Below are 27,021 nucleotides of genomic sequence, written 5' to 3' on the forward strand. Positions count from 1 at the left end.
TAGAAGAGCACATTCTTTTGCAATAGAAGAGCCTTTTAGAGCCAAGGTTGGGAAGGGCAAGGAGAGGAAGACACAGTGAAAATAGATCCACTGCAGCATCCACTCTAAAAAGAATCGAATCCTTAAGCCATGGGTTTGTATATAGTTCCGCATATATGTATGTCTATATGTACATACACAAATACAACCATATTAGTGTAGTAAAAAGTTAGGACTTTTAGAAACATCATTAAATCATTTATTCAGTAACAACACTCAGCAGACAACAGAAACAGACTGTACATATTCATTTCACATTTAGCCTGAATAACCAGTTTTACTTACTTTACAATGCTTTCCTAAATATAAGTTTTTCTATGGATAGGGAAAACAGCATTTTAAATAGTCCATCTTTTAAAAATTGAAATGACTTTCTAAATACATATTTAGAAAATGGGAATTAAGGCTTAATTACTATACAAACAAAAACAATTATAGAAGAACATTTAAATAGGAAAATTATAAAACTATATATAGAAAATTATATATACACTGTATCAAAATACCTTTTCTATTTTTGGTGACTATATTTTTTTGAGATAAATAAACCAATGAGTTCAAACATTTCTAATATAAAAATGCTAGGTTAACTTTTTAAGTTTTTATTGGTTACAATGATATAAAATGTATCATTTAAAGTTCCCCTAGTTATTAAGTGCTTGCTAGCAGGGTTGATATTAAAACCAAAATCAATCAGTTCTGTTCAAGTAACCATATATACACCAGGAAAAAATTTGGAATTGTGGAAACAGAAAGTGAACAGCTTCAAATTTCTCCCTTTTTTAATGGCTTATATAAGTTTCCTTTTATCAGACTTTTTTTTTGTTAAAAAGTTTACTTAATTTTAAACTAAGGTCAATATGCTTTTTTTTTTTTTCCTTCAAGACAGAATACTTTATGCCTGGGGTGGCTCAGTGGTTGAGCACAGACCCATGCACTAAGAGGTCACAGGTTTGATTCCTGGTCAGGGTACATGCCCAGGTTTGCTGGCTTGATCTGCATTCGGGGGCATACAGGGAGCTAGCTCTTCAATTTTGATGTTTCTGTCTCATTGATGCTTCTCTCTCTCTCCCTCTCCCACTCTCTCTAAAATTAATAAAATAAGCCATATTTAAAAATGGTAGGTATTAAGTTTGGACCAGTTAAAGAATAACATTTATATTTGTCTAGATGTAATAATTTTTAAAGCATACAAATTTAATATGGGGTAGGAAATATGTAAATAAAAACACACAAGAAACTATGCACCATTAAAATATATTAATGCACCATCTATTCATTATATGAATATAAAAAAAAAAACCACACAACTAAATATTCCGATTTAAAAGTAGCTTCTATAAAATGTCAAAGTTGTGGGCATTGTTTGCTTTCCTGACGTAATAATTAAGATACTACTATCTCAAACAGTATTATCAGCATTTCTTAGTATACACATGGAAAGATATATGCTGTATTCAAGTTTTCCAGTTTGATTTCCATTAAAATGCTTTCTACAGCTTAGAAAAATAACACACACAAAAGTGATAAGGTAAACATCTTATAATTTTAAGAAACTACTTGAAACTTAATATTCAGATAACCCAGTGCCTAAACTCTAGAACGATGCTTAAGAAGGTCTTCCATAATGATGATATGGCAGACATCTGAATCACATAACGAACAGCAGGCTTCTTGGTCTTCTGAGTAGGCAATGATGTTCTTCCCTGGTACTACAAAGCAATCTTGACTAAGCTTTGCCAAGAATATTGTTTCAGTGTAGGTTTACATGAGGCACCATGCAACAGTAAGAGCAGCTACAATGCCGTTCAAAATTGCCATGCTATAGCCAATGTGGAAAGAATGTCCAGTAAGTTTCCTGAGGGGGGGAAAAAGCAAAAAAGGAAGATGTAATTTGGTTTAAGAGACATACCATCAGTTTATACTAAAAATGCTTATAAACTGGAAATGTGTTGCACATTATTTCACAAATTAAAAAAGAATTCTGGATATCTGCAGGATTAGTGATAGATCTTAAAGTTTCTGTTACAATCTGTCCTGGTCCAAAATTTTTCTATTTTGTTACTTAGAACAAAAATGCCCAGTTTGATACCTATATGTACTTCTTACTGAACTTTACAGTTACTGTGTGTACCATAACTTAATTCTAAGGTATAAGTTTTCTTACATTACAAATGTTTCCTTCATTAATTAGCACTGTGTTTCCCTGCTCTCTGGTTCTTAACTCAGAATTTAAAATACATATTATTTCATTTGTCTCGTTTTTAGATTATGTGAAAGAACTATTTCTTTGAGCACTAAAACCAGCATTTGTCTTAGAGTGAGTCATACACCAGATTATGTCTTTTATAGACATTCAGTTCTCAACCTAATAAGTTACCTAATTAAAGTGGTTTACAGTGAGTTCTAGGTATCAGCAAAGACACATCTCTTGTTTTATGATTACTAGTAGAGACCTGGTGCATGAAATTTGTGCACAGGATGGGGGAGAATCCCCTCAGCCCTGCCTGAGCCCTCTTGCAGTCTGGGATCCCTTGGCGGACATCCCTCTAGCAACCCATGATCCCTTGATCCTTACTGGCAGGCTCCTTACCACTTTGCACTCTGCTCTTTAGTGCTGCCTCAGAGGCGGGAGAGGCTCCCACCACCACCACTGCGCTTGCCAGCCAGAGTGGCACTCCCCCAGTGGGAGCACACTGACCACCAGAGAGTAGCTCCAGTGTTGAGCGTCAGTACACATCATACCAACCAGTTGTTCCATAATGGTCACTTGGGCTTTTATTATACAGATTTGTAGCCCAGTGCACAAAATTTGTGTAATGGGTGTGTGTGTCCCTCAGCCTGGCCTGCACCCTCTCCAATCTGGAATCCCTCTCCCAATCCAGGACTGCTGGCTCCTAACCGCTCACCTGCCTGCCTTCCTGATTGCCCCTAAATATTCTGCCTGTCTGCTCACCCCCAACTGCCCCTACCCCTACCCCGCCAGCCTGCTTGCCCTCAACTGCCCCCCGCCAGCCTGATTACCCCCAACTGTCCCCCACTGCCAGCTTGATCACCCCCAACTGCCCTCCCCTGCTGGCCTGGTTGCCCCCAACTGCCCCCCCCACCATGCTGGTCTGGTTGCCCCCAACTGCCTTCCTGCTGGCCTGATCACCCCAACTGCCTGCCACTGTCAGCATGCTTGCCCCCAACCACCTCTGCCTTGGCCCCGCCACCATGACTTTGTCCAGAAGGATGGCAGGAAGGTCCCCTGGTCTAATTAGCAAATTACCCTTTTATTAGTATAGATGACTACCGACTATTCTATGTGCACAGATTTTCCCTGATATTTGTTTCCTTTATCTTGCATAAATTTTACTTATTTTGTATTTTCCTTCTTAACATTCCTACCACTAATTGTATTGCATTATACTCATTGCTTAGTTTAATAAGGATCGGGCATACTATAAAGAAAAGGTAATGTCTGACTGGTATCGGAGGCAGAACAGAATCCTCTCATATAGGGAAGTACACTGGCAGTACTAAGAGCTAAAAGGCATTAGTAAGAAGGGCTCTGGCCTGACAGTGCTGTCATGTTCATGCCCTCTCATTTTCTAAGGATAGGTTAAAGCCAGGGAGGTTCTCAGCTCTGAATTCACACTTGAAGTGCACTTCACTGTAATGAGTCCAGTCCCACAAAATTTGTGGCAAAGAATCAAGAAGATACACTCTTCATAGAACCTCTGGCTTTCACATGAGACCAGAGAAGACCCTGATGTTTTCTGATGGTTCCCTGTTCTGTTTCATGGGAGTTAATATTTACCCTCTCCACTTAACCTTACCACCTAGGGACCAGTTTAATGTGCTTCTCTTGCCATTAAGGGTTAAATTTACTCAGGGGTACTACCTACTATTTGGCAAAAAAGGTGTACTAAATGCTTTGCTCCTTAGAGAAATTCCTCAAACATGTATTGGTCAGTGAACAGAAACCTAATAAAATTAACTATCATATTATCACTCATTGTAAAAAACAAACAAAAACCACTAATGACCCGAGAACATTTAAATTCATACTAACAAAATAAAGTTAATCATGGAACAGAATTTTAGGATTTACTTGTTCTCTTTTGCTAGTTTGTGACCCTACACTCCCATAAAAATAAGAAAACCTCTAAAGTACAGTGTACTAAACTTTAGGAAATTATAACTACAATGTTAATATAACTGAATTTCATGGATATGCAGATGCTCAATTGCTCAGTGACCCTCCCACAGTCCTTCCCCCTGCACTGGGCGAAAAAGGGCGATCAAGGCAGGCAGCCAACCTCTCAGTCCCTCTCAACCAGACTGGGCAAGACGGCCCTGATTGCCAGCCAGGCCGAGGCACCCCACTTGTGCACAAATTCTCTATTGCATTGGGCCCCTAGTGAAATATAATTTCGTGACACACACACAAAAAAAGTCCTGATAAATGCTACAACATAAATGAATCTTGAAAATAGTATGCTAATTAAAAGAAGCTAAAAAAAACACATTTTGGGGATTTGCATGATTCCATTTATATGAAATCCATAGACAAAAAAATAGACAAGGGTTTCCTAGGACTGAATATTGTTCAATAAGAATAAAATATATTGGAAAATTAGTGTTGTAAAGAAAGGCTTATGATAATAAACTACTTTCACATCCTAAAAGATTAATTATAAAAAAGGTACTATTTTGTTCTACTTGTAAAAAATTTCTTTCCAATAATAATCTTTCAAGTACTTATGTGGTTCCTGGCAAGTGCTCCCTCTCAGGTATTTCTTATCATTTGCTGTTCTGTGCTTATGGACCTCTGTGCATTTTCAGAAGGCCATACGTAATACAGTAAATTAACATAAGCAAAATCCATAGCAAGCAGGTGAAAAGCAAATACTAGCTATATTACTTTATGAAAATAACAAAGAAACCTAGAATAGTTAATATGATTTTCTTACAGTACCTTGTTATATCTATTTAAGTCTCCATTCAAAATAGTAATGAATGCATTTTATAAGACATGCATATAACTTAACCCTACACTTCAAGAAGCTGCAGTGCAGTCATTAATAGTAACAGCAATACAACTGATGGCTCCAGTCCCTAGATAATAAAACGTCATGATACTCAAATATCAAGGCCAAGTTCTTGATCTATCTCTTTGTTAGTGGCTTTTCTCTCCTACTACAATTAGCCATCTGACATCTGTTTCATCAGACCCTGGCAATAAAGAGTTTGATTTAACAAAGAGGCAGTTCTCCAAAATCTGTGAAAAAGAGTAGTAGAGTCAATTTACTGAGCTCAATGTTAAACTTCCTGTGTTTGGAAAAGGAAGTTCTAACTTAAATACTAATACCCACTTTTATTGACCTACAAGACATTAATGTCTAAGAACCCACACCATCTTTTCTTACGACAGTACACGAAATTCGTACATGGGGGTATGTGTGTGTCCCTCAGCCCATCTTGAACTCTCTCCAATCTGGGATCCCTCAAGGGATTTCCGACTGCCGTTTAGGCCCAATCCCAGTAGCTCCCAACCACTTGCCTGCCTGATAGCCCCTAACTGCTTCTGCCTGCCAGCCTGATCACCCCCTAACCATTCCCCTGCCAGGCTGATTGATACCTAACTGCTCCCCTGCTGGCCTGGTCACCCCTAACAGCCCTCCCCTGGCGGCCTAATAGCCCACAACTTCCCTTCCCTGCTGGCCATCTTGTATCCACATGGGGGTGGCCATCTTTGACAATATGGGGGCAGCTACCTTGTGTGTTGGGAGTGATGGTCAATTTGCATATTACCCTTTTATTATATAGGACTAGAGGCTTGATGCATGAAATTCATGCAAAAGTAGGCCTGCCTTTCTCCAACTGCTGGCACTGGCTTTTCTCTGGCATCTGGAACCTGGGCTTCCCTCACAGTTCTGGCTTTACCTAAAAGAATGTCTAGTCTAATTAACATATTATGCTTTTATTATTATAGATTTTATTTGTACTGTATCTTCTTATTCCCCCAAAATTAAAGTCCTCAATGCACTTTAATAGCAGAAAAATAAACCTATTGTTGAGTAGAAAATAAAATCATAATGCATCAATGCCAAATCCCAAAATTTCCAGAAAATTCACATTAAATATTCTACTCATTGTCTGCTTCCTTCCTACAATAGTAACAACTCACAAGTGTAATGGAAATTTAAATATTTCAGCATTATATCCAGAACTCTTTACACAGGAAATAACACATGTAAGAGAATATCAGCTCACATATATTAATTTTCAGTCTATAAAACAGTTACCAAAAACCGTTTACCAAAAAAGCAATTAAAACGAAAAGCAACCATTCCCCTTTCTTATTTCCAATTTATTTTGCAGGTTTCAAATAACACTGTAAGGTAATATCAGTTTTTAAATAAGACGTGTAGAAATTCGTTTAATTCAATTTGAGGTCATGGGTTTTCTGAAATAAGAGTAATTTTATGTTTGTCAAATATTATTTGTGATTGGGAGAAGCAAAAAGGCAGGCAACTCAGAGTGACCCAAACTGAAAAGACCAAAAGCATTAGGAAGGCAGCAAAATTCTGTATTTTTTATTTTAAGCAGGTTTTAGTAAAAAGATACTACCCTTTACCTTACCACATTCCTAGAAATCATAACATATCAATAACTGTAAAATTTTTCTGCATTTGACCATGAATCCATCCTATCTAATAAAGACGTAATATGCAAATTGGCCATCACTTCGTTCAAAGATGGTGGCACCCACAGCCAATAAAGAGGGAATATGCAAATTGATGCAACAAAGATGGCTGTGGCCAGATGCTTGCATAGTTGCCATGGCAACGACACTGGCATTCCAACCCACCCTGGCTGCTCCTGGTGTCTGGATAGCGGTGTCTGGGCAGCACATAAAGGCAGCAGGCAACAGCCAGAGCGAAGGCCCAGATCCCAACAGCCAAGGAAGGCCTAATCTTGCACAAATCTTCGTGCATCGGGCCTCTAGTATCAAATGAGTCATAAATTCAACAAGTAATACATTTAAAGCAGATACCAAATTTCAAACTTCTCTAACAATATAATATAGTGAACTTATACTCCTAGTCCCACAAAACAGACATTTAACTATACTTTCCAATATGCCTCATTCTAAGAAATATATAGATGTGACTATTCAAGAAGCACCCGAAGTACAAATATTAATTCTGAGTTAAAACTAAGAGTAAAGTTAGAATAAAAATGTATTTTTGCTTGATTTGTGATAATTCAAAATGGCTAGTTGGTAGATAATATTGACGGCTTAGGTCTCTGTTAAAAGCTGTTGAGGGAAACTTAAAAAACTCATCTTCAGTTATAAGATTCAGATAATAAATCTCTTAGGACAAAAGTCAACATAAGATTTATGAAGAAATGAGCCATTCTTGGAAATCTACAACACTGAGACTGCAAAACATGCTATTTCTACAATAAAAAATATTTAAAATCAGTTTCTTAACAAGTAATTCAATAACTCAGGCTATGAGTTATATATATATATCCAATATATATATATCCAATATATATATGTATATATATCCAATACACTAGCAATCTTACTTTTATATAACCTTTGACCAGCATAAGGTTAAAATTTGAAATTTTGAGTAGCACTTGATTTTCATAATACAGTTAATGCTCATTCTTAATAACTTTAAATACAAGGATTAATTTGTTTCCTCCTTGGGAATAAGTCTCTTTGGCTGTTTCCACACAAAATAATAGTCCGATTCCAAAAAAGGTAACTTCTTAGCTTCAAAGTTAGAGACGTTTATGCTGTTAAATTTGAACTTTGATCTAAATAATTGTTCAAGCCAGCAACTAAGATTCTTTTAACTATCACTACTATTGATTGCAATGAAATAAAACCCTTAACTTCTTTTAAAATGTTGGCCCTTGATTTCTGACTCTATATAAAAGTACTATAAGATAGATAAACTTAATGATTTATTTCACTGTTTTTTTGTACCATTGTTACTAAATATTTTGACTCTGAATTACAAAACTAATGAGCTTTCTACACTGTGCTTTTTGCTAGACCCATCACTTACATTACTATTTTTTCTACTAACTTTATTTCCAGACTATAAATTAATATTTTACCTTAGGTAGGACCTATTATAATTATTGACTGTTGTTTTTTTTGTTTTGTTTTTAGCATACTGAATAACTATAAAGCTGCAGCTAAATCACTGTACCACTAGATGGGGTTTGTGCATAGGCAATGTGAAATGTGGCAGTCTATAAAGTGGAGAAGGCTGGTCAAACGAAGAAAACAATGAAGGGGAGAACAAAGACAGTGAGATGTTAAGACCAGATTTTGATTGGATTTGGCAAAATTGCATAGGCAAAAGTGCTATGTACAAAATCTCACAGTGAGTGCCTTTGATTGTTAATAAAACAGTGCTGTTTCAGTTAATGAAATTCCTTCTGCTGTTTCATTTATGTACTTGTTAGGAAAAATAAGGCTTCGAGAACATATTTATCCATACCTAACTTTATCCCCAATCAGGAATTAAGTTAAAGTTTTGGTACTGCCACCAGCCTGGCCTAGAAGAATTTCAAGATTCTTTCAAGTTCCGGGCTCCAAATGAGTAAAATAAATGCATAGGTAGAGCACATACTTACTTATATGCATTAACCCCTAAAAACCATAATTAAAGCAGTTCATCACAATTTCAAATATTGGTTACGTGCACACTCTTATATTTGCCTACATAGAAATCATTGACAAAACTGAATGTATGTTGGGGAAAACTACTGAGAAGTGAACTGGAGATGATGATAAGTAGTATTGAAGAGAATAAGGAATTATATAGTGAGAAGTGAGGAATATCCATACAGATACTGTAAGGAATCTAAAGTACTGCTTCTGCTTCTTCTTTAACATTGCAACAGATTTTCAGAAACTGAGAAAATAATTTAAAAGTAAAAATGAACCAAAAGACAAAATGATTGCTTCCTAATAAGGAATTTTTCTTATGTGTGACATTGCTGTATACTTTTTAACTCACCAAAGTCAGTCAATATAACAACCATCTATCTTTTAAAAATATGCCTTTTGATGTCAATTAAGTACCTGTCTGAAAATACATCTTACAAAAGTTTTTTAACTATCTTATATTTCCTAAAGGTCTTGTGCTTCTGTAAAACTAACTGTATTGGTGTCTGTGCCCCCTCTCCCCTCCCCCCAACTCATATATCAACAAAACACAGTAGCTCCCAATGTGATGGTAATAGGAAGTGGGGTCTTTGGGAGTAGAAAAAGTCATTAAGAGTGGGGAGCTCTCATGAATGGAAGTAGTGCCCTTAAAAGAATTGTAACAGAGCCTAGCTTACTTCCTCTTTCAGTTATCTGCCTGTGAGGACACAACAGCAAGGAGGCCATCTGCAACCTTGAAGATGGTCCTCACCAGAACCTGACCATGCTGGCACCCTGATCCTGGTCTCCAGAATTTTGAGAAATAAAGTGCTGTTGGTTATTAGCCACTTAGTTTATGGTACTTTGTTATGGCAGTCTGAACTAAGGTAGTATAACTTATATAGAAAATATGAAATTTTTAAAACAAAAAAGGATTTTATTTCTATTCTCAACTCCTCTAATGAATTATTGATCCAAATCGCTAATTTCATTAAATGTGTCACCTAATATTTTCTAAGTATCAATAAAGGTCTTTTTTCCCTCTTCCCCTGAGTTTATATTCCTAAAGAAACACAACAAATTGACAGATATAATAAACAGTCTTCTCAATTTTTTTCTACTTCTACTAATTAGTTTGAATTTCAAAAAGAAAAGCCCATGTTTAAATCTGCAAAGGAGAGCAAAAGATTGCTTTTAAAACTAATAAATTAAACAGAATTATTTTACTATCCTTGTTTGATACTGATGAAGCTAGAAAGAGGGAATATTTTTAATCCTAATCTTTACTTTATGATGTGCTAATTATCTTGCCTTTTTTAAGTTTCCAATCAGTTAAGAAGAACCCTATTTAATAAACTATCTTAGAATCTAGCTTTTCTGCCATTTATATTAAATTTCCCTTAAAAATTATGTTGATCCCAATTTCATTTTTTTTTTTTTTAGTCATCATATATGGCTTTAATGTATTCATTAAAATTTGTCAGCCAACTGAACAGAAACATTTTCTGTCTGCAAAACAAAACTATGTCAAAGGTGTCACGGTCATCATTTTTGGGACTAGGAGAATCAGTAATGATTAGTACTCTTCAAATATGGGAGATTGCATTATCTCACTATTCCCTTTAAAATAGTTTTTTTTTTTTTATGTGGTTTGTTAAGTAGCATGTGTACTATGCCACCTAATCAATACATTTGAGTTTTAATATTTAAACATTTCTCTCAATTCTTTATTACCAGTAAGGGCATAAAGTCAAACTCTAGTTATTTACCTAATTACTAGTTTGTGGTGAGAACATTGCTCAGGGCACAGCTTTCAAAAAGGAACTGTTAATTTGAGTTGTAGCAGAAAAATATTTGAAAATAGGACATGGTGTAGTGGGTGAGCACTTGAACAGCAGCAGGGGACCTGGATTCTAGTTGGTGCTGTCACTAACAAGTCATGTTATTCTGGGCAAGTCCCTTTTCTCATCTGTAAAAGGAAGGAGCTGTAGTCCTTAAGTTCTTTGCATTGTGTTATCTCCCCCCCACACACACACAACAAAACAAAAAACAAAAAAACAAAACAAAAAAAAACCACCAAAAAAAAACCCAAACACGTAAGATCTACCAAAGCAGCACTGTCTAACTTGTCTGCCTAGGACTTAGTCTGAGAACAGTTCCTGGTACCTTGCTCATACTCATTGATACTGAAAAATCTATGCTGCACATTGGTCATTAGAACAGCGCCCCCACCCCCCCCCAATGTATAGTTTTAGCTATTTTTTAAAGATCTTTCATACAACAGGCACTCAACTCTCACTTTTGATTCTCAGAGGAAAGCACACCTTACTTGTTAATACAGGAATGCAGATATGGAGAAGCCTCCTGGAGTGGGAAAAGAGTTGTCTATGTATTGGAAAACCTGGTCCACTTATTACTGTGTGATTTGGGGCAAGCCATTCCATTTCTCCCTACCTGCAAGGTCAGAGAGCTAAATTGGACCCTTAGAATCCTTCTGGCAGCACAGCTCTGACTCTGGTCCTGTTCTACCTGTTACATATAACAAATGGATATTAAGGACAGATGAGTCTATGGGGAAGGAAGTGGGGCTGCAGGGGCATTTGTTCATTAGAAATATCAAGACAGGCAGACTCTCTTTTTATGTGCACCATCTAAAATCCTTTATGAACATAAACTGTGGTGACTATTCCTTCGCTGTTATTGGTTCAACAAAGCATATTTATCCTCATACTCACTGTCCTGGGTATGAAAGAAAGCCTGCCACTTACAAGTCCATGAAATGTTCGCATTATTTAAAATGTGCAATTGCGCCCTAGTCGGTTTGGCTCAACTGATAGAGGATCAGCCTGCGGACTAAAGGGTCCTGGGTTCAATTCATTTCAAGAGCGGTTGCAGGTTCAATCCCTGTTGGGGCATGTGCAGGAGTCAGCAATTGATGTGTCTCCCTCACATCAATCTTTCTCTGTTTCTCCTCCTCCCTTCCACACTCTCTAAAAAAATAAAATAAAAAATAAAATACGCAATTGTGGGGATCCTGAGGATTCTGCTATGACTTTTTTTTTTTTTTAATCACAAATACTAGGTCATTCTATGTAGGGGCCTTTAAAAAAAAGTGACTAGAAAAATATCCCAATAGTGATTCTATCAAATTAGCATGACCCTAATTTCTTCAGACAAAAGTCTTTCGGTCCCATTAGTAAGAGCCAATTTGTTCCAGCATTGCTAAGGAAGGGAATTTTTCAGTTTGAGGAATGGAGAGAGAGACACATGGTCAGGTCAAATGGCCAGCAAGACTGTAATTATGCTTGAAAAGGCAGTCTTCTGAAGAAGGGTCCAGAAGGATGGAGAGGACCAGGAAGCACAGGATGAGCCTGTGGGCACTATGGGCTCTTCAGTAGCCCAGCAGGGCTACATTAGGATGGTCTTCTGGGTTTTTACTTCCTGTGGACTTTATAATTCTGCATTTTTGTAGGGGGCATGGTTTAGCCTGTGGGATGGAATACTCTTATGTAGGATTAACAGTCTGTATTCTATATACACTGACTAGCCAGATTATGATGATCTCTGAACGCGTAATAATCTGGCCACTCAGTGTAGACTGACCACAGAGTTGGGATTATAAAATAAGGTTTTCCATGTATAAGAACTGCATTGTGAGTAGTTAGAAAGCAGCAGAGGACTTACTAGCCAGAGGCTGGGGGCCACTATCTTCTGGTCCCTTGACATATCAAGGTTTGCAATCTTTCCCTTATGCATAAGTACACTGAGTGGCCAGATTATTATGCGTTTAGAGATCATAATAATCTGGCCACTGAGTGTATATAAAAGCCTAAGCGACTGCCGAACCATTCTACTGGTACCCATGATGCACAATGACCACTAGGGGCCTGATGCTCAACACAGGAGCTGCCCAACTGCAGTGACTTAGCAGCTGCTGTTCTAAGGTGCACCTAGAAACAGAGGGGAGAGAGCCTGATTCTGGGGTGTGTCACCCGAGAACCACCCTCTTGCAATCTGGGACCCCTCAGATGTCTGGAGAGCTGGTTTTGGTCCAATCCCCACAGGCCAGGCTGAGGGGCCCCACCAGAGCACCAATCCATGCACTGGGCCTCTAGTCAGGATATACTGCTGATGGCAGTGGCCATTGACCCAATTTCAATTTTTAAAATATGCAAAGAATGGAAAGATATAACTCAAAATGTTGGCAGTCACTTTCTCTGATTATGGGTTTTTCCATTATTTTTCTTTTTGTGTTTTGAATTTTCAACAAAGAACTTGTATTAGTCTTAGTCAGGAAAAAATACTGACATTAACACCAATGCTTATTTTAGGTAATAAAAGAACATAAAACTTGTTATAAAAATATTTTTGTGAAAGTGTGATGTTACAAATTAACATAACAATTCAATTTCTAGAAAATAAAGCTTGAAGATATCAACTGTCTCAAAAGATAGAGAGGTTTTCCTATACAAGCACTCACTCTACTGGTGACTTAGAGAATATACTTACTCTGACATTTCTGAAATAATTGAATTATTTTCCACAAGCACTAGAGGGCAGGATTTTTACTATGAAAGTCAATTTCACCAATCATCACTACATTACATGCTTTTTTCTTGTGTATGGCTTCCATCAATATGTGATAAATTATCTCTATGTTTATTACAGCTGTTTTTGACTGTGCTTCTAATCACACGATAATTTTAACTTAGAGGTTGATTCTCACGAGATATTTAGTAGCTTTTTTATCATATAAAATTAATTTATCCCTACTTATATACTAAAAGGAATTAAAACATTATATACAATGCATATATGTAAATACTGTATTTTTAGGACTATATTCAAAATATGTAATAAGTTTCTGATCTGACACTATCTCATATTTAAAGTGAATCACTAATAAACACATTGAAAATTGAGGTCCATCACTACTGCTTCTAGTTTTTAAAAAGTGCAAAGATAATTAATTTTCAAGAAATTAGTTCAATGCCCTTATAATCTCAGATGTTTAAGAGAACACTGAAATGATTTTCTCTAACTCCAAAAGCTTCTAATATCTATGAGGTTTATGAATTCTGGTGGTGATGGAAGAGAAGCTGAGAGGAAAAATGACATTCCAGGAGGTGAGAGTAGCAAGAGTAAAGTCATGGCTTATCAAAAGTTGTTTATTTGGGGTTGTCAAAGTAACCTGACATGTAACTACTAGAGGCCTGGTGCATGAAAATTCATGCACTGGAGGGGAGGGGTCCCTCAGCCCGGCCTGCCCCTCTCACAGTCCAGGAGCCCTCAAGGGCAGGAAGCGACCCGGCAACCAGGGGATGGCGATGCCCCCATCACACCTCTGCTGCTGCCACTGCCGGCAGCTAAAGCCTTGGCCTGCCCTCGTTACGAGCCTTGGGCCGGCCCTGGGCAGCTGGACAGCTGCCATCCGAGGCTTGCCTGGGCCTCGGCTGGCCCTGCTTGCCTGAGCCTCAGTCAGGTCTGCAGCGGCGCTGAGGGTACTCTGCAGAAGGCACATGGAGCATCTGGGCCTGGTTGAGGAATGGAGGATACTCTCAATGACGAGTTATAACTTCCAATTTGTTGGACACCACAGTCAGGCTTCAGCTTCAGGGGAGGAAAGAAAGGAGGGATGGGCAAGGTGTGTGGAGCAGCCACCATCTTGTGACAGTGTGATGGTCAATTTGCACATTACCTCTTTATAATATAGGATAGTATAAGGAGTGTTAGAGAAATAGCTGAAGGTGGAAAAGCAGAAAAGGGTCAATTGGGGAAGAACTGTTGTGCTATTCTTGGGATTTAGACTTTATTAACCCTAGATAAGTAGATGGATACTTATCTTTAAGATAGACTTGGGATTTTAGTAAGTCTAAGTGAAAAGTGCTTTCTTTCTGAAATCTACACTATAAGATCTAGCAAATAGCTGGAAATGCAGGGCTAAAATTCAGGGGAGAAGTGAAATATATATGTAAGTAAAAGAAAAAATGAGGTTTAAATTTTGTATGACTATGAAGTCTCATGATATTATTTATATTAGACACAGAACCCTTGCTAAAATAACTGAGGTCAATGGGCAGCAACATAATATACATTTGAATTGAACACTGTATCACTTAGCACAATAAACTTTCCAACTGAATGGTACTCATGGTAAATTATGGGATGGAATTGCACTGTTAGGTATACTTTAGTCAATTTAGGTGATTATCTACCTCAAAGACACAAAATATTTATTGGCAAATGCATGACGTATATTTCATATACTACAGATAAGAGTTTATTAAGATGCTATATATGCACACATAAATTCTTTTCAAATGAAGCCAAAATTTTTATATATTTCTAAGACATAAAAAGGAGTTCACTATGAGTAAAATACTCAATTTTATGAATGAAGGCCAGTAAACAATGATTATTAATAATTATCATTAGTATTACATTTCATATTTAGAGCCCCTCATATAAGTTTTCTTATTTGATCTCTACAAGCTGTCTATTAAGTGGACTAGAGTAACAGCAACAGCAACTTTAATACTCTTATACAGTATCTTTAACAGAATTTATTTTCTACTCTTCATCCTTCATCCTTCCCCTACCCCAACACCACAATTTGTAGGATAAAGTAGAGGTCTTAGGCATACTTGGAAATTTATACTTAAAACCTGAGCATTTCTGGTATAAATAAAGTAGATTAGAAAACACTGCCTATTGAATTTTCTGAAACTGTATGAAACAGAAAATAGAGACCATTATGAATGTAATCTGGTCTAGACATATAAATTGTGTGTTATGGTGCCTTCAGTGGTTAGAGCGTTGGCTCAAGCACTGAAGGGTCGCAGGTTCAATTCCCGGTCAAGGGTACAGACATGAGTTGAGGGTTTGTTCCCTGCCCTGCCCACTCCACCACCCTCCCCCCTGCCCCTGCTGCTTCCTCCTCCCCATAAGTGTGGGTGCATGAGGCAACCAGTCAATGCGTCTCTCACATCAATGGATGTCTGTCTCTCTTTATCCCTCTCCTTCTGCCTCCTCCCTTCCACTCTCTCTGAAAAGCAATGGAAAAAATACACTCTGGTGAGGATTAGCAACAAAATATTAAATTGGGTGCCATAAATGCTTGATAATTATTACACAAGTTTAAATATGAGGAAAAGCCCAATCCAATTAAGTAGTTATGCTGATATTAATTTACCTTCATTCATGAAGTGTTTTAAATAAAATGCCATTGCCAAAGGACAAATAGCCTTCTAAGTTTCTTCTTAGTTCATTTTTTGAATGTCATTTTTTAAAACACCATTACATTATCTATACATGGAGTTTAAAACACTCCTCCCCATTTATCTAAAGGCTTGAGCCAAGCTCAAATCTTGTGTCATTGTATTTTACAGGTTAAAGACTGGGAGCTGAACATATTATCTCCCAAATAAACAGCCTCTTGCTTTTAATCGCTTTAGTATTTTCATGAGAGTTGCAATGCGTTAAAAAGAAACTAGGACACGTATACTTACTTGAACCTGGCAGGTGAAAGTGGAGTAGGAGGAAACATTCCTGGCTCAAAAGAATCAAAGTAAGTCACTGTCCAAGAAAAGCTGCAACAGGAGAACCCAGCAGTCAGGGATATTACAAGAAGAGTCCAGAATCCTTAATGGGAACAGAGAAGGGGAAAACTTGAATTATTAACACCCAAACAATTAAAATTAAACCAGTATCCTCGCATTCAGATAATATGCATTTCTGATCTTTTGGTTTATATATATAAGTGATATAAAAGATTTGAGCTTAGTACAAGTTAACCCATGTAGAAGTTTAAAACTATAAGTCCTATCATTTAATATTTAATTCAATTATAACTTAATATTTGGAAAAGAGTACAAATTCAACTAAAGAGTATAACTTATCTTCAGTTTTATAAAATTCAACTATAGAAAAAAATGGTTAAAATACTTCACTGCTAATATTTTTTTCACAGCTTGCTGTCTTTTATTACTTTAGCACTAAGTGACTTCTTTCCATACCAATGCACTTTTGACACATGAATCAATTTTTGAGTGTCTACTCTTTATAGTTTTCCTATGAACATCATAAATTTAATCTGATTCTTTTACCTTGCTCAGTATATGCACATTAAATTAACTCCCAATTTATAAATGGGTTGGGATCCTAAATTTTATTTTCATTTAGATTGAACCTACATTTTCTCAAATCAAGTAGAAACCACGGTGACTATACTGGGAGAATGAAAAGGTCAAAGGGAAAAGGATTAGAAAAGGAGGGGGAATAAACACAAGGAAAACAAAGAATTAATTTAACCTAAACCAGTTTGGTTCAGTGGATAGAGCGTTGGTTTAGGGACTGAAAGGTCCTGGGTTCTATTCCGGTCAAGGGCATGTACCTCGGTTGCGGGCACATCCCCAGTATGGGGTGTGCAGGAGGCAGCTGATTGATGATTCTCTCTCATCGATGTTTCTAACTCTCTATCCCTCTCTCTTCCTCTCTGTAAAAAATCAATAAAATATATATTTTTTTAAAAGAATTAATTTGAAGGTTTTTAGATACATTCACATCATCTTGCTGAGAGTTTACAAAGCCACAATTACTGATAAGTGTGTGTTTCAGGCTTCAGTAGTACAAGGGAGAAGGAAAGGTTAAAAATACTGCAATAGAGAATTACTAAATTTCCTGGCTACACAAAATTGCAAAACCAAAGATGGCTTTATTTTAGCAAGAAGCAGTCAAGAAATATGTACTATGGACTGCATGTAAACCATATGAAGTCCAATAACAGAGTGGTAAAAACTGCTAAAAGAAAAACTCAGGGCAATAAGGAATCAGGAAAAACTGTGGCAAAGTACTTTTGAAAGATTAACTTTCTTTCCTCATAGTTCCTTTTCCCTTACCCCCTTTTAAAGATAACAAACTTTTTGTTCACTGCCCCAGGAGGAGGATGTGGCAAAAAGGGAGAACTAGCCCTAGTGTCTCTTTTGTTGTGTTGCAGTTAAGGGAACTAGGAGGTTAAGTATAAACAGTAGTTAAACACAAAATGATTAAGAGTAAGGTGACTGAGGTATATTTGTGTAGAATAGGGAGATAGTAGGCTTTATCTACAGGTGATAAAGACTCCCCCATTTGAAGAAAGTGAGTTATGTGTGTGGTGTTTGCACTTGTGAGTGTACAACAGGGAGGAGGTAGTGCTGTTGGGGCTTCCTAGCAGCTATCAAGAAAAGGCCACACAACACCAGAAAGAGATTATAGCTACAGTACCTTGACAGATGGGCCCATAGCTACACTTGCCGGTGCCTCTGTCCTGAGTAGGTCACAGAAACAGTAGATTGTCACATGGCTGGAAGATGCTACAATACATCTGAAAGGCCATCCTGACCAGAATGCAAGATGTTTCAGCAGTAACTTATTTGGGCAAATGTTTTGAGGACTAGGAAGTACTGCCATCCCAGTATCCTGGAACAGTGGCAGGTAGAGCCATAACTCAACCTAGGACTGGCTAAACAGAACCTCAACAGTAAAGATTTGAGGTACAACCTTCCTGCCAACAAGAAAGACAGGAGATAAAAGTAGAAATAAGATTACTTAGTATACAACTACAACTTAAGGGTGACTACATTGTCAAATAGCTGTTTTATTATTTAGATGAATATCCACCTCTAAAGGGGAGAATACAATTTACATGGTTTAGTCTAAGTTTAGCATCTTACCTTATCTATCTATCTATCTATCTATCTATATCTATATCTATATCTATATCTATATCTATATCTATATCTATATCTATCTAAAGAGCCAGGGTCTGTAAGTCGCAAACAAACGAAGGCTAGACCAAACACCAGAAGTCAGGCAGGCAGTCAGTGCTGGGTTGCCATGGCACTGACTGCCGTGCTGTGGGTGCCTCATCCACCCAGCATTGACTGCTTTGGGGGCTGCGATCAGGCCTGGAGAGAAAAGCAGGGTTTGATCACAGTCCCCGTGGCAGTCAGTGCTGGGTCGGCATGGCAGCAGTCAGTCCTGCAATCTGTGAACATAGGGTCAATTAATATCTCTTTGAGAGGAGTTGAAAATATAAAGTACAGTGTAGAAAAATTACTTAAATTTTTTCACATAAAACTCTTTTAAACTAAGATTATTTTCCTTTATTTAAAATGAAACTTTAGCCGAAACCGGTTTGGCTCAGTGGATAGAGCGTCAGCCTGTGGACTGAAAGGTCCTGGGTTCGATTCCGGTCAAGGGCATGTACCTGGGTTGCGGGCACATCCCCAGTAGGGGGTGTGCAAGAGGCAGCTGATCGATGATTCTCTCTCATCAGTCTCTAGCTCTCTATCCCTCTCTCTTCCTCTCTGTGAAAAAATAAAAAATAAAAAAAAATAAAAAAAATAAATCTTGCTCTCTTAAAAATTAAAAAGAGACAACTTAAAATGAAACTTTATTGTTGAAAGTATTACAGATGTCCCTTTGTTTTAGATGTTTCCCCTTCTTTCCCCCATTGATCTCCTCCACCTTGCACCCACCCCTTCCAGGCCTTGTCTGTGTCCATGAGCTATTCCTATCTAATACATAAAAATATAGAAAGATTTAGAGAAAAAAAAATAAAAGATATGCCAGGTAACTATTGAACAGAAGAGCTAAAGTTACTGTATGAATACTGGATACAGGCTTGAAGACAAAACACAGCTCATGAAAGAAAGTTGTCATTGTAACATAACAAAAGGTTCCTTTCATTAAAGAGATAAGATGGTTCCCAACACTTATACACATAATAGAACAGTGTGAGGGTTCAGAATAAGCCTCACCAAGATATGTCTCAGTGGTATGCAGGTTTTTTACCTAAGGGCAATTTTAGCTTTAGGCTTGGCTCAAGTAAAAATTCTGCCCCTCCCTTTAACTACAAAAAAAAAAAAAAAAAAAAAATATTACAGGCATTGCCCATAATAAGACATTATCCTATATAAGGCTAATATGCAAATCGACCAAACAGCAGAATGACTGGTTGCTATGATACGCACTGACCACCAGGGGGAAGATGCTCAATGCAGAAGCTGTGTGCTCCCACAGGGGGAGTGCTGCTCAGCCAGAAGTGGGGCTCATGGCTGGCTAGCGCAGCAGCAGTGGTGGGAACCTCTCCCGCCTCCGTAGCAGCACTAAGGATGTCCAACTGATGGCTTAGGCCTGCTCCTCATTAGAGAGGGCCTAAGCCATCAGTCGGACATCCCCTGTGGGCTCCTGGACTGTGAGAGGGTGCAGTCCAGGCTGAGGGGACCCCCTCCTGAGTGCACAAATTCTGTGCACTGTGCATTGGGCCTCTAGTAATACATAAAAGTCTGTTGAACAAAGATGGTAATTAAGAAAAATTAATTATCTGTTTAGGAACTGCTATTGAGTGATGGGGAATTCTAATATCTAAAAATGTCAGAAAGACAGAAATAATATTAAAACAAAATGTGAGGTTCTCTAAAGCCCATCAAGCTTTCACTTAGGTGCTTCAATAGAATAATTATAAAATTTAATATAAGAATTATCTTCAGTTTTCAGACATGACTACTAATTATTTCATGATCAAATAAGTTTTATTCTAGAAAAAATATAACTCAATTTTCTCTCTTGGGAGACCCCTAAAAAGGAATAAAAGTAATTGAAATGTCAATCTTTACAAATAGAACTTCTCAAAAGTAAATTTAAAAATAAAAAAGGGGTCTAATGAACCCTGATGGTATACTGAGCATTAAAGATTTCAGTCAATTAAGTAATTGATTCAATAGATAAGGACAGGGTCTGAAATTTTGTAAATTCAAAAAAAAAAAAAAATCCTCAAAGTTTTTGTTGCTAATATGTCAGGTTTGAGAGTTGCCAGACCAATGGTTCTCTGAAACTGCAGCACTGGCATCACCTGGAACCATGAATTCTTGGGCCTACTCAATCAGAAACTCTAGAACAGATGAAGCCCATTAAAATGAATTTTAAGAAGTACTTCTAGATGATTCTGATGCCAGCTGAAATAAAGAAACTGCAGGAATAAAGAAATAGTTTAGTTCCTTCAAATGAGTTAGTTTCATCACTTCTTCTCTGTAAATGTGCAGGAGTCATGAAACAGAATAAAATGGGCAGCTTGAAATGGGTGTGGCTGGCAAATGGCACTAATTGGATTTCTGTTAAGTCTCCAAGAGTAGGATGATTTAAACTACTTATCTTCAGGTTGGGGAGAAGTGCAAACCATTTACTATTAAAGTGTCCTTGGTTTAGGGAAGATAGGATTTAGTAGGTGGCCACAAATTGCTCTATAACTATGTTACCCTATTCCACTTGTCCTGGAATTTTCCTAGCTTCACCATGCTATAACATATCCAGCAGATAGTAGGCACCAAGTAATAACAATTCCTATATTTTTTTTTCTAAAGCAGCTTTTTCTCCACTTTAATCTTGCAAACCAAAAAGGTACTATCAGACATATTCTGATTGACTAGTAAATATAAAGAAGCAAGATGAGTCTTCCTTTGACTATGGAGTCCAAAGTTTAAGAAAATTCAGTTTTCACTATTGCTTACCAGGCTGAGCATTTCTGAGGCTGTTGATTCTGTTTTACTGTGAGACTGGCCACATGCCAGTCCAGACCACTCAAGTGACTGCCTGAGTTGTCCCCCGCAATGACATCAGGTATTCCAGAAGGGTGTCAGTGTGGGAATCCTCACCAGCACAGAGTTTAAAATGTGGAAGGTATTAATATTTAGCATGGACTTAAATACATGTTGTTATTCTTGTTATTGTCCTCCCTGTTCCCAACCTAAGTCCAAATCTATTCCTACACCTCACTCTTCAAAAAGAAGGTAGAATATACAATCTTCTAACAAAGTATATATTGAATATAAACATAAATCCCTCATTACAGAGATTTTAGCCAGAGTGACCGAATCTGTGGTTGCCAGGATACAAGCTGAAATGAGCAGGTGTAGGGAAGCCTCTGGTGCTGTGAAGAAGTGTATTACAAAGTGGGAGCCTGGGAGTCGCAGCCCGTTTGGGGCACACATGTTATTTACATCCTAACCACATAAAAGGCAATGAACAGCCCAAGACGGTTTGCCAACAAATAGAACCTTTTACCATGCAGTAGTCATAATGGCCAAAAATTAAAAATCACATTTATAAAACTATTCTAAGTGAATCAGTTGATTTGAGATCCTGACACAGAAAATCTAAATTTTCAGATAAATTATTATTCTAAGAATACTAATAAAAAACAGACTTAGAGAAAATATGTAATTGAAAAGAAATTTATGAAATGTGATATAAAAACCAATGTGCATTAAGTGAAAAAACACATTGTTGTATATGATTAGTACCATAAATTTGACCAGTAAATAACCTTAATGAGGAAGAACTGAAACATGATTTTAACTAAATAAACTTAAATTTATGAAATGTGATATAAAAACCAATGTGCATTAAGTGAAAAAACACATTGTTGTATATTAGTACCATAAATTTGACCAGTAAATAGCCTTAATGAGGAAGAACTGAAACATGATTTTAACTAAATAAACTTAAATTTATTTTATTAATATCTCTGAAAAACAGGCTTATAATAGAATATTGTTTGTAGGACAATCATAAAAGGAAAACTCTAAGAATGCCACCCAGGGAAGATCAGGGGATATGCGTTCCAAAACCAGCTGAATGTATCACCTCCCTGGCTGGACTACCTCACTAGTAAAGATGAACAGTATGACAGCCAAATCCTATGAGTGATTAGATCAAGTAACTCCCCAGAGGCGTTGATACCATCCATGAGTCATCATGAATCTTTAAAAAAACAAGTATAAGGGAGAAAGGCTCTTCCTTTCTGTCTACCCACAGCCGTTAGGTAAGCCAAGATGGGCAGTTATAAGTACAACCAGGAGCTGTGGAGGAAGCAGCACTCTGATGTAATGCACTTCCTTCTCAGGGGTGTTTCTCCAGATCTCTATGCTCCACAAGGGCCCCCATAGCATTCTTCCTAACCTGGCCCTATGAAGTGCACAGGTTGGGATACAAGGCCAAGCAGAGTTATGCCATATAACGGATTCATGTGCTCTATGCTGGCCACAAATAACCTGTTTCTAAGAGTGCAACTTAAGGCAAGCCTGTTGATCAGTTGGTGTTATTTAACTAAAGTTTGCTCAAAGCCTTCAGTCTGTTGTGGAAGAGTGAGTTGAACACCACTGTGGGGCTCTGAGAGTCCTAAATTCTTACTGGGTTGGTGAAGATTCAATATACAAACTTTTTGAGGTTATCCTCATTGATTCATTCCACAAGGCTATCAGAAGGAATTCTGATACCCAATGGATCACCAAACCAGTCCCCAAGCCCAGGGAGATGAGGGGGCTGACATCTGTAAGCCACAAGAGTCCTGGCCTTAGAAAGGGCCACAGGTTCCACTACTTTACTGGTGGTTCTTACCATGCAGCTTGGAGAAGGCTCAATACACTACAGCTCCACCGTTACCTAATGTGACGTGATGTAATGTAAGTAACATTTGTAAAATTCTTACCTAATAAACAATCTGGGACAGTAAAAAAAAACACAAACACACAAAAACACACACCTATAAACAGTGATTCCCATGTCATTATCTAAGATTAGACAATGATCTTCCTATTTGCTGTCAAATATCTACTAAGCATACCTAGAAGTAATACCAGACTATTTATTTTTTTTTTAATACATTTTATTGTTTTTTACAGAAAGGAAAGGAGAGGGATAGAGAGCTAGAAACATCAATGAGAGAGAAACATCGATCAGCTCCCTCCTGCACACCCCCTATCAGGGATGTGCCTGCAACCAATGTACATGCCCTTGACCGGAATTGAACCTGGGACCTTTCAGACCCCAGACCAATGCTCTATCCACTGAGCCGAACCGGTTTCGGCAATACCAGACTATTTAACTGGTGGAACATCAAGCTGAGCAATGGCAAAGTCCCATTATATTCCTTTTGATACTGAACAAGCCATTCCTTCAGATGGCAAGTGCCATTCATTCTTTTCATAAATGTGAAATCTTGCCAACTTTTAAATACAAAGTTAGAATTCATGGCTAGTCCACAACTGTATCAAGAGCTTACATATCAATAAATGCTATGAAAACCTTCATATTCTTGGCTGTTTTTTAAGAAATGAAATAGTATAACAACAGACACTGATAAAATGAGTTAATAAATACGTGTTTTCTCATGCAAGAAGTTAAGAAGGGTAGAGACAAATTCTCATGGGACATGTAGCAAACTAGTTAGTTTGGAATTTGAAGAGAAAGAAGTCCCATTCTGCAAAAATCAGGTAGACTATACTTTGTATCATAATGAGGGTACTGGCCTTGAAGAGATACATTAAATAGTTTGCTAACATTAGGAGAGGAGGGTGACAAGTGGGATAGGATCTCAACCATTTGCCCCCCAATTCAGAGTGATTATTCAAATAAATTATAGCAAATAGAATAAATATGCCAGACAGGTAAATTTCTGAACTCTTTAAAATCATTTGTGCGGAGAGAAATAAATACAATATAAATCCCCCTTGAATTTTTCACTAGAAAAATGCATTATAGAATTCAACAGACATTCTATAGAAACTCAGGTCCGACACTTTCCTAGTTATAACTGAACTGTGCAAGTATGCCTAATGCTTCTTACATTTGTTTAAACCTAAATTTCTCCTGAGGTTTGCTTAACATGGTATCTTTGCTAACTTTGTGAGGAAGTTATTTTTCCTTGTTTGTAATTCCTGGAAGGGGTATAGGGAGACTCGTCCAGCACATAATTAGAAAACATTAAGCATTCTCTGGGACTTTGTCACATACAGTTCTGTTCAAAATGTATTCCTAGTGTGTGTATGGTCAAAGGGGTATATATACATATAATTTGTCAAGTAACAATGAAGTACATACCTAATAGCCCCGTGTCTACCTCATCTTCATTCTTCAAATTCTCAGCATGTAACTCTGCAAATACAAAATTGGGCTTGGGTAAGAAAGGAAGACACTATGGAGTTGTGGAATGTGCTGTAGCGTCAGAAACAACTGGTTTCAAACTTATTCCATTTAGTAGCTGTGTGACTTTCTATAAGCAGGTAAGAGTCAACTGCCATATATGTAAAATGGGAATGCTTATTCTCTGGGGTGGTTGTGAAAGCATTTCATGTAATGCAAATAAATGAGGCACACTAGTTTTTAAATTCAGTTCCTTTCTCCATTCTCTGAAATATGCACAACGCAGTCTTCTGCAAAGGACTTCCAGGTTCTGTGATTTTATGATAAAAAGGCAATCTCTCAGAGCAAAAGAGATAAAAGTACCTACAACATGCTGAGTAGAATAAACCTCAAACTGCATTGAAAAGAAGGGAGTAAGAAGAGTGATAGAGGGAATGATATGGCACACATGTATTTAACATCGAGAGTTTACAAAAAATTACCATTGTATGAATAGGTAAAACTTGCCAATTTGTTTCCTTTGAACATTAAGCATGGTAAGCTGTTAGATGCCATTTGCAGCCCATTAGTGGCTTGGAAGTAATGAGGAAAAATAAAAACTGTAATTAAATAGATTTAATTCGATTTAGTGAACTAAAATAAATACTTGAGTGTGTTGGGTTTGTTTCATACATTAAAGGTAAAAAGCCTGTCAGTAACTTTGCCAAAGTCACACAGGTGTGAAAACTGAGATTTGATCTCGGGTCTGATTCTTTCCACTGTAACCACATAACACATCCGTGTAGAGTTTGGAAAACTTTTCAAGGCACATCTTCTAGTCAAATCTGGCCCTATGTCAAAGTCAGACACGGGAAAAGAAAACTATTAATCAGAGAAAGTAGACTAGCTCCTGCAACAAAACTAGATCGCTACAAAACCGAGAGGGACTACATATTTAACCAATGAAAGTAGCAGTTTGGGCTGTGGGATCAAATCCCCGTCCTTCGGGAACTCGGTGGATAGCACATCTTTAATCACTTGTACGTTAGTCTCTGAGCTCGCATGGCCTATTTTATACACACTTTTCACTGTCTTTTAACGATTGTTAAAAGTGTTCATTGACTCCAAGATATTGGTTAACTCGAGATCCTTTTTTTTAAACTGACTCGGACCACCCACTTGCAGGAACAGGGAGGGGAAAGGGAGGACAAAGAAAGGCGCAGCCCGCGATTCTGGGTGGAACTGGCTGCCGGCTGGCCGGCCTGGGCTTTCGGGGAGAAGACGGTGGTGAAGGTGAGAGACTCAACTTTGATTCGGGACAGATTCGCCAGGGCCCAGCCTTCGGTACCTTTTACGATCAGGTAGGCGATGGCGAGAAGGAAAGCGAGGAGCACGGCGAACAGCAGCGAACAGAGAATGGAGAGGACCTGGACCGGCCACCGGCGGGCCTGCGCCCGGCCGCGCGTCTCCGCCAGGAAGAAGCCGTTGCGTTTATCGGGCAGAACCGGGGAACCATCCTGCTCCGGGGGGAGCAGCGCGCCCTTCCTGGGCTCGGACGACGCCCCCGCCGACAATTCCGCCCGAAGGTCGCGGGCTACCTGGTCGAATACCTCCTCGTCGTCTTCCCCTTCACCCCAACTGTCCCCCTGAGTAAAGGCGGACACCCTCGGCCGAGCGAAAGGGACTGGGGTACCGCGGCGGCGGCGCTGCAGAGAGGCGCGCTTCGCGCTCTCCATGAACGACATGGCGGGAAACACCCAGAGCCGCGCCGAGGCCGGGCATCTCCCAGCCGCCCCGCCCCCTTCACGCAGCAGCCAATGAGCGGCCGGGTCTCCCCGCGGCCGGCACCATCCGGCCCCGGCGCGCAGGGGTGCGCAGGAGGATTGCGAGGTGGGGCTGGGGAGTTGCCGCAAGGCTCGGGGAGAGATTGGACACCCCCGGACCGGGGCCCGACCCCTCAGGCAGGAGGAGGGAAGGGAAGTCAGGGGCGGCGCAGAGAGAGGCGAGGCGAGGCCTGAGAGAGCAGTCAGGGCCCCTCTCCCTGCGGGGCTTCGTCCCGGCCGGAGGCTTCCGCCGCCGCCGCCGCGTCACCTCCAGGCAAGCCCGGGCACAGTCGGCCCCAAAGCTGCATCTTTCCGAAGCGCGGTCCTAGCGCCCTCCCGTGTGCACCTCTGATTAACATTCCCGAACCTGTCCGCTTTCTCTCTTCCTATCCTATCCTCTCTCACTCCCTCCCGGCTTCCCCCCACCAACGACAGCTCACCGGTCGGCACTCTCGCCCCGCCTTAAGTTCCCACCCCTCTTTCCCTTTGGCATTGTTCCTCCCGCCCCGACCACAACTTCCCTCCACGCAGCTCGACACGCCCCCTTCACAC

General features: G+C 38.7%; 1 protein-coding gene across 1 annotated transcript; it reads right to left on the bottom strand.

The window, feature by feature from the left end:
• Window positions 1–215: 215 nt before the first annotated feature.
• Window positions 216–26,981, bottom strand: ARL6IP6 (ADP ribosylation factor like GTPase 6 interacting protein 6). Its single transcript, XM_036421535.2, has 4 exons — window positions 25,995–26,981; window positions 24,626–24,679; window positions 16,216–16,348; window positions 216–1,897 (listed from the first exon to the last, which is right to left on the bottom strand). The coding sequence occupies exons 1-4, from the start codon at window positions 26,389–26,391 to the stop codon at window positions 1,804–1,806; spliced, it is 678 nt and encodes a 225-aa protein (XP_036277428.1). The 5' UTR covers window positions 26,392–26,981; the 3' UTR covers window positions 216–1,803.
• Window positions 26,982–27,021: the final 40 nt, after the last annotated feature.

This window comes from Pipistrellus kuhlii, unplaced genomic scaffold (genome assembly GCF_014108245.1).
Source record: "Pipistrellus kuhlii isolate mPipKuh1 unplaced genomic scaffold, mPipKuh1.p scaffold_m20_p_7, whole genome shotgun sequence".
Lineage (NCBI taxonomy): Eukaryota > Metazoa > Chordata > Mammalia > Chiroptera > Vespertilionidae > Pipistrellus > Pipistrellus kuhlii.

What these genes read in the sequence shown, in the direction of transcription:
- ARL6IP6 (XM_036421535.2), bottom strand. Translation starts at nt 26,391, where the DNA reads ATGTCGTTCATGGAGAGCGCGAAGCGCGCCTCTCTGCAGCGCCGCCGC. An exon ending in CGCCTACCTGATCGTAAAAG is followed by an intron (nt 24,680 to 25,994) that starts GTACCGAAGGCT and finishes TTGTATTTGCAG; the next exon opens with AGTTACATGCTGAGAATTTG. An exon ending in GGTAGACACGGGGCTATTAG is followed by an intron (nt 16,349 to 24,625) that starts GTATGTACTTCA and finishes GTTCCCATTAAG; the next exon opens with GATTCTGGACTCTTCTTGTA.